Here is a 12,879-nt window from a genome sequence, read left to right as displayed (position 1 = left end):
CATTTCCACTGTTGGCTGGCTTGTGTTTGGCAGCTCTGTTCTCTGGCTCAGTGTGTCGGCTTGGCCCAGGCTTCACATCAGACCACACTGTCGGAGAGAAAATGTTTCCAAACACCATATAACTGTGTGGCAGAAACCAAGAAAAGCAGTGCATCTGAGCTGTCAAGTGTGTTTGAGGGTAAACCCAATTCAATGTTCTGTCAGACCTGACAACTGAAAAACATTCTGGTTAGACCAAAAGAAACTGCTGAGTGAAAATGTTGGTTTTTGGAGATTTTAAAATCCAATTAGGGTTTTTTTTTTTTTTCTTTTTAGAAAAATACAAAGACGTTGATGTGAAAATCTCAATATTGATGGAGTTTATGTAGAATTTTAATTATTCAAGTGGTAAGAATTTAGGCAGGCACAACACTTCTCTTTTTGGAGTGAAGACAAAGAGGTGCTGCTGGTGAAAGCGGCTCTGTGCTTTCGAGGTCTGCAGCTTTCTAATCTCTATTTGTCTAACCAGCTGTCCGCCTTCCTGGTCTCAATCCACCCAAATCAAAACTCCAAACTACAGAAATGTACAGGCTTATGATATCTGTTCAGATTTGTCCGTCATGTCGGCTGTTAGTGACAGCTGGCGAAAAAGAAAGGATGTACCAAGCATAAAAAAAGATTGTGTGCAGGATGGGGGATTTTGGCAGATCTTAGCAACACGCCAGATGCACAAGTCAGAGGTTTCAGAGGATGTGTTTTTGTGTGTGTGTGTGTGTGTTTACGCAAGTGGGCCTGCGTGTATTATTCGCGCACAGTTGTGCTCCCCCACAGAGAGCACAGTGGGGATGATTGCCTTTGACCTCCTGCCTGAACCGACATCCCCTCTGAATTGCTTTTGAATTGTCATCATCTGTCATTCCCTAAAGAGCGGCCCGGACTGCCAAGATGTCTCACAGTGGCCAATTTTATTTCTTATTTTAGTGATGAAATTTCAAACCCACCTCTGACACACACACACACACACACACACACAAACACACACGCACACACAATTACACAGAGGCTCATACATGCACACGTGAACATACAGAGGCCAATACGATGTAGCCAGAGGCGGTGAGAGGCGCGGGTCACCAAGCACGCATAAATGAACATTCCAGTTGGATAAACAGCAGCCAGCGCTCTCGACCAGCAGGGGAGAGCAGGGTTATTAGCCAGAGCCTCATCACTCTGTCGGTGCTCACCACTTCTGGCAGCGCTCACCCCTAACATGGATGAGATGAGTGTGTATGTGTGTGTGTTTTCGGGGAGAGGAGTGGAGGAGAGGGGGGGTAGGCGGGGAGGTGGGGGGGCTCCAAATGTGTGAACAAAATCAAAAGAGAAGGATCTGTTTTTTTTTTAATATGAATTTCAATGATGAGTTTCCATCTCCGCCTTGTGGGGGCTGCGCTGGCGGTGGCTGTGCTCGAATGTCTGAATCGTATTAACACTTCAGACAGGCCTGTAGCTTCCGCTGGTTAATTCATTTTGTCTGCTTGTCAGGACAACAAAGAGTAAAATAATTATTGTGCAAAAAGAAAATAAGATAAAAACAAAAAAGAAATGAAAAGAAATATCTCTAATATGTATGAGATATGTAGGTTAGTGGACTACTTTATGGTGAAGACGACTGCTCGCTCAAGCTGCTGCTGGAGCTTAATTGGCGGCAGCTGTATGCAATCAGCAATCAAGGATGCAGAGACAGTGAGTGAGAGCTTCACAGCTCGTCACACGCTGCAAGGTGCTTTCAAATGTCCTTCAGTGACCCCAGTGCCACATTCAAATCTGAAGTGTCCCCCAAAAAAGACGCAATGAAAACACATTGGGGGGATTTTCGCACAAGGGTGTCACCACATCAAATGATGTTTAAATGTGCAGCAGGTCACAAAGGACGCAGGTTGTAATATTTACTGCGACATTACAGGCGTCCTGCTTTGTCTTGATGATGAATTGCTTGAATGGCTTGTATGAAAACATTCAACTATGCAACAGCATGATTACTTTTAACACAATTAATGAGTCCTTTATTTTTTTGACCAGTTGATTGATTGTTCAGTTCATCCAACAGTCAAAAACCCAAATTTAATCAATTCACAATGATATAAAACAGAGACAAACAGTAAGCACAATATATTTGACTATATTTGAAAAGCAGGAACCAGGAAACATTTTTTCTTAATAAGCAAAAACTCTTGGTAATTAATTTTCTTTCAAGTGACTAATGATTTTATAAAATAACTGTTTCATCACATCTTTTAATTTGATATCACTTTATTTGGATACTTACATTGGTGTCTTTCCCTGACAAAACACACTCAGTCTTCCTCTGGGGGGCAACGGGCCAGTGGATCTGACAGAGAAAAGTCAACATGCTGGTTAGCTGTAAACTCGTGTTGAGCTCATCCAGTTTACTGTTTGCGTGGGACATTTCTTACTATGAGTGGCTCCTTGTTGATGTCGTGCAGATCCAGAGAGAGGATATAGTCTTTGCTGCCCACATACATGCGGTCGTGGTCCTCGTCCATGCGAAGGATACGATAATCGGTCGAGTTCAGCAGAAAGGAGAAGTGGTGAGCTGTGCCGGTAGACTTTAACTCTGAAAAAAGGAGCAAGAAGAGTGGAAAATAAATGCTTGTGTTTGGGCTGTGGCTGTAAGACTGTAGTAGAAAAACATAAAGTCAAATTGGGAAACAGAATCCACAGACATGGTCACAGGAGATGTGTGTAGGCTGCTCATTTCTGGCACAGAGATGCCCTTTGGTTTGCCAAAGTTCCTCCATTCTTTCTTTACTAGAGGTGATCTCACCATTTATCTTAACCAGACACAGAAACGCACATACATGCATGTACGTACGCACACGCTATGCTACGCACGCTATGCTAATGTTGATGGCATGATAGTATGCTAATGAGCAACAAACCTACTATCAGACTCTCTGAAATTAATTTACAGAAGCCGTTTGTTCTCTTTTTCCTCTCAGTATTACTGTTACATCCTGCCATTACAGGGTTATGGCCACACAAAATCTGGTTATGACAAAAGCAAGGAGGCAAACAGGGAATCCAACCCTGTCTCCTAAATTACATTTACACACAACTGAACTGCAAAAGCAAATATGTTTTGGATGAAATGTAATCACTGTCTGGATTATGTTCAGAGGTAATGTATTTTTTGAATGAATAAAGCCACGCTACATTTATTAATGGCAGTGGAGTTGCCAGGAGTTGGCTGGGGTGGATGGTGGGAGTACACAGGACATGAATGTCACACCAGAGACCAGGGTTTCACATCCAGAATCCCGTCTGCGTTTTAGGTTTAGGCAACAAAAGTGCTATGGTTAATGGTGTTTTTTGTGAAATAGAAGTAAACACATTATGTTTTAAGTCACTGAACTTTTTCTGTATTAAACAAGACCACAATCTTTCCCTAACCTTAACCAAGTGTGGTTAGTTCCTGAACATAAGCATAAAACAGTGTGGTAATACTGTAGTCACTACTTCGGGACGGACTATTTTAATTAGGTTGTAACTGATGTTCAATATCTATATATTTGCAAATGATCAAATATGTAAATTAACAACATATTCTCATTACGTTCATACAAATCATAATGTGTTCACAATTATGTTTCCTATGAGATGTATTTGTCACTCTATGTGACCATTCATTTCGGCCGGTGCTGGTTTTTCAGTATTGGACCCATCTATGCTGGACTGCTACCGGTATCATGAGTTGCAGTCATATAACATGGCTTCTATTACAAAAGGTCATAAAGCAGATAATGTTCAGTCCGATCCTGGGTCTCATTCACCTTTTTTCCAATTCTGTCGAGCCATGAAAGAGATGATAGCCTTCACTATAATCTCTTCTTGTGAAGCGGAAAGGATGCCGACCGCTCCCAGGCTTAGTCTCACATCATATCATACATAACATTCCCACATTGTTTTCCTCTGTATCACTGTTAAAACTGTTGTGAAATAAAACTGCTCTCAAATGACTCACATACTGCTCAGGGCAAATCACTGGTGTGTGAGTTTAAGTTACACTCGGGGTGTGAGGGGAGATAAGTGGAGATCTGGTGTACGGAAAGCAGCTTTTTCTCCCGGTCCTTCCATTACCTCCCGAGCTGTTAGAGAATCTGATAGGAGGTCTCTCTCTTTCTCTTGCTCTCTTTCAATCTGCACTTGGGAAAGTGGATCTTGAGGAAGTTAAGCCTGCAGTTGTGCTATTCTATTTGCAGAGAAAACTAGAGTACCAGATAGAGGGACCTATTCCTGTTCCACTTCAATTGGGACCAGACAAACATCCCTGCTGTTCTCTTTAACCAAGTCCGAGAGTCACCGATAATGAAAACGACTCCCTCCAACAGCTACAACAGCTTGCCTTGACCGGGAGGAAGCAGAATTTGTTACTTTACTTAGAATAAAAGACAGCGTGATGTTTTCCACCTGCACAGGACATGTTGAAATACTGACATGAATCCTCTTCCAGAAAGCTTTTCAGCTGCTGGTGTGCTGAGCTGAGCTCCTTCAGGAGCTGTGAAATGCTGCCGTCACGGTGCAGCATCATGGCACGCAGTAGGGTGGATAAGGTAGTAAACAGGAATAGACATGGCTGTCACCCGTGTAATTCTCATGAGTTCCCTCCAGACACATATTCTGTAATGCTTATTCCCACTCTCATGGACAGAAATATATAGTGAGTCATATTGTGGTGATATGACCATACTGTCATATTATTGGGTATTGTCTTACAAACTTTTGTTCTGTTTTATCAAAATTAATGATTCCAAGAAAACTTACAAAAATTGGTTACTGAATTTTGTGTTTTACATATGTGAAGATCAATTCATAATCTGTTAGATTTTCATAAATCAAATCCCATTTTGCATACTATTTATGGTTGTAGAAATAATATCCAAATTCTGTAATTACTTCTCTTTATAGTAGCATTAATTCATGGAGGTGCTGTCCTCCATTCCTGTTTCGATTTTTAATTGCCTGCCTATATGAGAGGGATTCACAGGAAATGATGCAGTATGTAATCCAGCATTAATGTTTGCGGTTTTATCTATTTCATATCAGCCTCACTGTTTCCTAAAGTAGAATCAGAGCTGCATTAAGTTACTGCCACTTCAAACTGAACATTTTCTACTGTTGCTGCTTTACATGGCATTCAACTTGCGAAACACTTTTATTGTGAAGTGGTTCACAGGAAATGCAGTGTAGTTCAGATTTTTTCTTTTAGCCAGTGGAACGGTTTGACATATTATAGGAAGTAATGGAACCAGGAGGAGCAGCCACAGTGAGCTGATGAACAGCTGCACACACCAGGCTGCACACTTCCAACTCCGCAGCAAGGTAACTGACTTTACTACGCCCTGCTGTTTGTGGAAAGAGACTTGTGCCATGTGCAGCGTGAAATCAGATCACGGGTGTGTTTATTTTTGACTGACTTCTATATTAAAACAAGGTGAGTTTGTTTAGCTGCACTGTTAACAGATAAACCAGGTGCTTTGCTGTTGTGTTTGTGAAAAAGTAGCTGTTTGCTTCTGTATTAAACTGTAAATGACATTACCGTGGGAACCACGGATGTTGCTGAACCAACCAGGACCGAAAATTTAGGCATTATAACCTAAATTGATAATAATTGGAATCATATCAGAACTGATTTATGTGCTAGTACAGTTAAGAGAGGACACAGGTGCAGATGTTGACAGCAACCTGAGAATGAGCCCCTCCAGACAGCCCATGTTAAGCATCTGCACTCGTGGTGCAAACACAGTACACACAGACACACACAAATAGAGAACATCCTAAAACAGTACATCTCCGCTCATTCTCCATAAACATCCCGTCTCATTTTCCATCCTTGTCTGCTTGTCAACTATACACTCGGCCCTCTAGCTGCTCTGGCAGGACCAGCAGTCGAACGACACAGGAGCTTCAGGGACAGTTACCAGCTGACATCCCACATTTATCACCCCTGCACTCAGATTCACACTCGGGGGGCATCTGAGTGGGAGCACGCTGGAGGTGACTGGCTGTCACAAGTCTGACAGTGGTTAGGTCACCGCAAAGTTCAACGAGAGTGGAGAGACAGATGGACGAGACAGACTGGACGGACTAGACAGGCTGATAACCTACTACATTACAAATAAACATTCATCAAAACACATTATCAGTTAACAGCTTCCATGTTTGACAGCCTGCCATCTTTCTCTCTCTCTTCTAATCTTTCATTCAGGATCATTGGATCAATATCTACCAGTTTTGAGGCAGACCTAATTTTGTCCTTAAAAAAAAAAGAAAAAAAAGACCCTTCTGATCTCGCTAAGGTCACATGGATCATGAAAATGAAAACCAGCATGACACAAGGACCAAAGGATAGTCAGCTGCAGTAGTAAAGATAATTTTCAGTGTGAGCTCATAAAGAAATTACTGGCAGTTAACAAAATACACAAATGAAACGCACCATAAGGTGCTAAATTATATGAAAATAAACTGTGTGAAACACTTTCGAAATGGAAGAATTATCTTTGTACAGAAAATTCACAGGCTGTAAATTATATCCAATTGCGGTTTGGACAACTTCTAATTATTAAACACCCACTTCAAACACTGCTCTGTCTTAAGTTTTCCAAAGCTAAATGTCAGTAGGAGACCACTGACAAATAATGGAAAAAATGTTTGACTGTGTTTGATGAAAATTATTTGAAAAAAGAAGAAAAGAAAAAAAAGCTTTTCATGGAGGTCTGCATGTTTCTGATAACTGATGTAAGCAGCAAGGCTTAGCCTCCTCACAGCACCCCTTTTTGTACGCAGCCCCGTTCTTACACTGCATAAAACTGTAGAAGATCATAATGTATGGAACATAATGGTGAGAATGAGATAGGGTTCAAGTGCCAACCAGGACTGCTTGTCATTTACAAGAATTTCTCAACATCTACAGCACATGGGACTCATTCCAAAGCACATTTAAAGCCTATATGAAGATTACAAGTCCCCTCAGCTAAAATACAATGACTCTATCAAAGCTATACAGTACATTAACTCTATTCATCTTGCCATTTTAATCTGTGAAAATGAAGTGGCAATCTTGCACTCAGGAGAAATATTACATCTTTGCGAGACGGGACACGCTAAAACACATTTTCTTTGAAATAATGCCTGTGGCGTGGTGAGATAAGGAGTAAAGTATGATAACAGTCCACCTCAAAGCACTCATAAGCTCTATTGTCAGCACAAATTCATCTGCTCAGAAGCATTCCTGTGTGTTGCAGCTCAGCCATAATTGCCCGTGCCTCTGAAGCCAAAAAAATGTTACAAAACAATACACAGCCTTGACATCGTGTTAAATGGTTGAATTTACAACCAGCTGGTAAATTCAGCAATGATAGGGCACAAGTGTGTGTCTTTAAAGATCACAGGGTCTGGTGTATATCACCGAGTTTCCCGGCAAGGTCTTCGTAATCACTACCAGACACAGAGGCAGACAGAGCTAAATCATCTTTTTCTCTCTCTCTAGTGAGTGTGTGGAATTGTCTCTAGTTTGTTGAAGACCTTCTGTGTTGGATAAAACCCAATCTCTTCCTACCGCTCTTCCAGAATGTGAATGACATCTGGTGGTAAACTGAGCCTGTAGTCTGTCCACCTGTTGATGTGATCCCTCTGCACTGTGGTCACTCTCTGCTCTGTTCTGCAGCCAAGGTATGTAGCCCTTTGGCCAGGCTTTTTGTGCAATGGTATGGTTTTGCGGGGTCAACCTTAAAGGGACACAAGTGACCCCTGTTTTGTGTCTGTAAGGAGATGACGAAAGAAGCAGCTCCCAGACAGGCCTACCGCTATCAGCCTTAGAAATCTCCCCTTTCTTCCGCTCAGTGTGTACATCTGTGTGTGTGTGTGTGTGTGTGTGTTTCGGGTGAAAAAGGAGGGTTGTGGTGGGAGGACGGGGGTTTGAGGAAGCAGGCAGCAGAAAATCCCACATACCTGCCCAGGCATCCCTGGCATGTTGTCTGAATTCCCCGATCTACTGGTGCTCACAGTCTCATAGAGGTGTGGCCCCACCTTGCTGCAGCTTGTCTGCAGCCATGCATGCACAGATGTGTCCCTAAAAGGATTTTTATTTATAAAGTGAAGGACCCACTTTTCTTATGTATATTGAGACTTGTCTTCAGCAGAAAGAGTACATTATTGGTAGTTTATTCAAACAGGCGCTGGTGTTGTCGTTTCTCAGTAGCAAGTAAAGGAGCATCTCTGTATCGTCGAAAACGCTCTTTGTTTGACTGTGGTTTCAATATGTCTCCTCCAGCAAATCATTAGACAGTTCACAATTTTGGGAAACACATGCATTCATATATCTGCCCAGAGTAAAGTGAGAGGATTGATACCACTCTCATGTATGTATTTTAACTGTGGGGCTAAAACCAGGAGGTGATTAGCTTAGCTTAGCATGGAAACATTGAAAAATACCTACTAGCACCTTTAAAGTTGACTAATTACCACACTGTACTGTGTGTGTGTGCACACACGTTTTCTTTTTGTGTGGCATAGCAATCATCACACTGTGAGAACCTGGTGCAAAATTAATTAAACTATGAACACTGTGAATAGTTTTAGTTGTCTAAACTTTAGCAGCTATTAATCATAAAGGTTGCAGATCAGACCACACTCATTAGTCAACTTTGGAATGAGGATTGTTCTGGACAAACCTGTTAAGTCGGTTAAGTATGAGAACTTTTTGATTCATTGGTCAACTGTAAACACACACAATAGAGAATTACAAGTGTCTGAATGTAATTCATTGCAAATCCCCAGTGCATACTGAATATCTGAGAGCAGTGCATCAGGATGGAGAGGTCGTTGCAGATATAAGAGCCTTATCAGCCCAACCCTGTCGCAGCTTTGTGTTTGCCTCCGTTCAGCACCTCATCATCAGCCTCTCTCCATCTCTGAGGCCTGGACTATTGACTCAGTACACATGTCACTGGAACTGATTGCTGCTTACCTGTGCCTGTCAAGAAGAAATAATTGGCACCAGATTATGTCTTATCTCTCCTCTTCCGGATGCTGTCACTCAGATGCTCTTCACGCTTGTCTGCCACTGATACACTTTGTATGTGTGTGTGTGTGCGTGTGTACATTGAAACAACAGTAGAGCTCTCTGATCCTCACATCAAATCAGAGACACCTGTCTCCTACTGCACAAATTGAGAGCAGGGAAAGATTGATTTAAGTAGTGAGTTCACTTCCTGAGTGGAAACGAGAGATTATAACAAATCTATTTCTGCTGTTTCGGATGACAGGAAAGGTTAATTAAAGCACGAGGGAGTAGAGGAAGATCTCTGCTTCAACTGACAGTGAAGGTCATTCAGTTTCTCTGGTCTGCAAACCCAGCTTTCATTGACTTCATGTAATACTGTACATGTAGTAATCAGAAGAGGAGACAGTGGGATTACATGCAGAGGGGAGAAGTGCAAGACGTGTACAAGGCTTTTGATTTTCTTTCCAAATGTAAACTCAACTCCTCCTCCTCCTCTTACACAACAGGATGAACTATAATAAAAGAGTATTCTTCATTTTCCAGAAATCCAGTCATGAAACAAAAAGAAACCATATTCATCTGTTATATTCAGCAAAAACCAATGCAGTGTGACTGCTAAAGGCCTGAAGTGCCTTATATGAATACACACACACTCCGCCACGGACAGCTGCCCTCAATAGCCCTCCAGGGCTGCAGGTGAAAGGTTAAAGGCCACAAGGGGTCTGAGGTGAAAGCTCATCCTGGCCCCTTTACACACTTCAGCATAATCAGGATTATCTCTGGGGGGGTCAGGCAGGGTGCCTGCTTCAAGCCAAGTCAGGGGAGAGCAGGGTGGTCACGATGATACTGGGTTGGGATGGTTAAAGAGAGGAAGAGAGCAGGGAGAGATGGGAAAAGACACCTCATATAAGAAATGTTTTTTTTTTTTTTTTTGGGGGGGGGGGGGGGGGTCTGTTTAATATAATATGTTTATTGTTGCCTGTTCACAAAGTAGTTTTTATAATCATGTTTTCTGCTCAGTTACACATAAAAAGTATAGTGAGGCACATTTAAGCTGCATAACATTTATATTATTTCCTTGAGCATACTTTACATTTCAAAGAAAAAAGAAACATACGTTGCCATAAAAAGTGAGAAATCCATATTAACGCTGAACTGTAACACTATAAAGCCCTGCCTTTCAGGAAATCAGTGTGCTAACTGGCCTGACTCTCTTCCTTTACAAGACTAATCTCTGTATTTTGGAGAACATGAAAAACACTGGTTGGTTCCTTACTTTGTTTACAAAATGCTCTATCCCAAGGCGCTGTCTGAGCCTGTGGCTTCCCATTGTATGCACAAGTGTTTTACGTCTGTGTGTGTGTGTGTGTGTGTGTGTGTGTGTGTGTGTGTGTGTGTGTGTGTGTGTGTGTGTGGGACTGGGGTCGTGCAGATGCTGCAAGCCACTGTAATGATGATGAAGCTGTGTTTGTTGATGTTGCAGCGAGCTGGTCAGCCTGGCAGCAGTGGTCAGTGGTGACAACACAGGTTAGAGGGATTTTGGAAAGGGCTGAATAATGAGACAGAGCTGGTCTGAATGAGTGAAAAATCCTCCACTCCCTGGCTGACCTTTGACCTGGCACACAAATACTCTCCCTCTCTGTCAGCTGCGCTAACAAACACCCAGATGCACAGTGCTTTTTCAGAGGAATCACATTATCAGATTCAGATTTCTCTTAATCCTCGATTCGATTGGGATCGCTGAAATTTGCATCATTTGTGTCGATAAACCAGATCACTCCACTCTAATTTGAACCAGAACTGAACAAAGCGTAATTTACAAGAGCACCCTCCCTTGTTCCTTGTGTATCAAGGTCATGGCCAGTGTGCTGCTAGCTGGGGGCAATAAGAGGGGGGTAATTAGGAGGTAAATTTGGAGAGACCATTAGCAGCAAGTGTTGACTCAGGGTCCACTGGGGACAACAGCCACCTCTACCCTGTCTGGGTGTTCCACTCTCCAGTCCAGCACTGAGAATCCACTCTATTCCCTCTGGTCATTTTTCACCCACAACAGCAAATGGTGTGGTGGAGGAGTGAGAATGGAGGGAGGAGTCCCATGAGGTAGAGAAGCCTGACAGCGAACGTAAGAGCTTCCATTTATCAAAGCAGGCGGGCGAGAGCCATGGAAACTCTGAGCTGAACTCTGAGAGAGCTCCTCAGCTCCTAACACAGAGCTCTGTGCTCCCTTCTACTGCTGCTGGAGGGGCAAAAAAAAAAACAAACAAAAAAAAACACAAAGGCACACAGAGGCTCGCTAATGCATATTCGAACCATGAGTTGTTACAAAGGACAAAACGATAGTGTTCCCTAATACACAAAAACACTGAGATCTCATCTTCTAGCTTAGGTAAAGAGCAGGAGTGGAGAGAGAAGTGCTCAAAATGAGTAAAAAGACTTAGCAGTCAACTACTAACGTATATACAGACACCTCTAATTCACAAGTTAAATAGACGGCACATACCTGTATTTTAAAAAAATATGTGTAACATGTATTTAGGTCAAATGAGCAAATAAGCACTAGTCTATATGACAAATAAGATAGTCTCTATTTTCTTATATGAGTTTCCCTTGACAGAATCATTATCAGAGATTTTTGACCAAGTTTACGCAGTAGGTGCACGAACGGGCATTTACTAGTAGGCTGGAAAATGCAGTTCAAATCAGGCCTGTTAGGCTCAAGTTAAAAAAATAATGGAGGGGAGTTTTTGAGGAAAATCTGAGCATACTTGTTCAGATGCTCTGGAAATCTTCTCCCAGATGGGATGTGGGCAATCAGTCCATTCTCTGGGTAGGGAGGGGTGGAAGCTACTGTTTGCTGGTACAATGCTGACGTAGCATTTATGGTAGACACAGCTTTTTACGTTCAAGTGACAAAGACTTCTAGCTGATGTTGGAATTATGACTCTAATCTGTCTGGAATGAAGGAAAACATAGTGTAACATTATTATAAAACCTCAAAATCCACAGAGGGAGCCACTGGAGGTGGATGGATGGGTCAACAAATCATTGGACTTTGACATGGGAAGCCACTGTTCATTTTCCTGTTTCCTGCTGTTTAATGACCACGACTGTTCCCTTACTGTAACCAAATCATGAGTTTTATTTTTTTCCTTTTTTTGTGCCTAAACTTAACCAAACCTTAACCATTGAGTTGTCAGATCAGAAAACAGTTTCATTTTGGCAACAGTAGTTTAGAACAATTTAAGAATGCGCTGGCAACTGATGTCCTGATCATAAAATGAATATATGTCTTTTAGGTGGGCAAATACAAATAATGTATGTTGCTGTTTTAATGTGAAGGACCGATGTGAGGATGGAGTGCAGGAAACTGAAACAAGTCGGGGCACCACTGAGCTTTTTATGAGTGAAGGTTCAATCCTCCAAGAAATACTTGTCCAGATAAGGTTAAGCACCATCTGATACTCTCTTATATTGAAAAGAGGCCAAAACATTTTCTTCCTTTCAGTCATTTCAATCAACCATTCGTTTGGATGATTTTAAATTTACAGCAGGCGATGGCCAGAGTCAGATAACCAAAGTGCTGCTCCTTCTTCTTTACAAAATAAAACTTTATTATCGCTCAGTGAGGAGTGATGAGGAAACAATTATCTCAACATCATTTATCATTTTCCTGTCCTGCATCAACCTCCTCAGATTGTTTGAGTATTTCCACCAGCCTTGCACACCATCCAGAACATTGGATGGATTATTTAAAGATGTTGTCAAGGCAGCTGTACCAAAGAAATTACAGCGTCCCTTTCTATCTTAAATCTTCCTCT

At 42.0% G+C, this 12,879-nt stretch overlaps 1 protein-coding gene across 1 annotated transcript in view; it reads right to left on the bottom strand.

Moving 5' to 3' along the window:
* Positions 1-12,879, bottom strand: part of LOC111222836 (semaphorin-3F-like) — a 50,713-nt gene that overhangs the window by 17,875 nt on the left and 19,959 nt on the right. The window contains exons 3-4 of the mRNA XM_022746692.1: positions 2,454-2,614; positions 2,306-2,368 (exon numbers count right to left, since the gene is read on the bottom strand). Of these exons, the coding sequence (XP_022602413.1) occupies positions 2,306-2,368; positions 2,454-2,614 (224 nt within the window). The remainder of the gene's footprint in view (positions 1-2,305; positions 2,369-2,453; positions 2,615-12,879) is intronic.

The sequence above is a fragment of the Seriola dumerili genome, unplaced genomic scaffold (genome assembly GCF_002260705.1).
Source record: "Seriola dumerili isolate Sdu_G_001 unplaced genomic scaffold, Sdu_1.0 BDQW01000109.1, whole genome shotgun sequence".
NCBI classification, from domain to species: Eukaryota; Metazoa; Chordata; class Actinopteri; order Carangiformes; family Carangidae; genus Seriola; species Seriola dumerili.
This window is presented reverse-complemented; position numbering and strand designations above follow the sequence as displayed.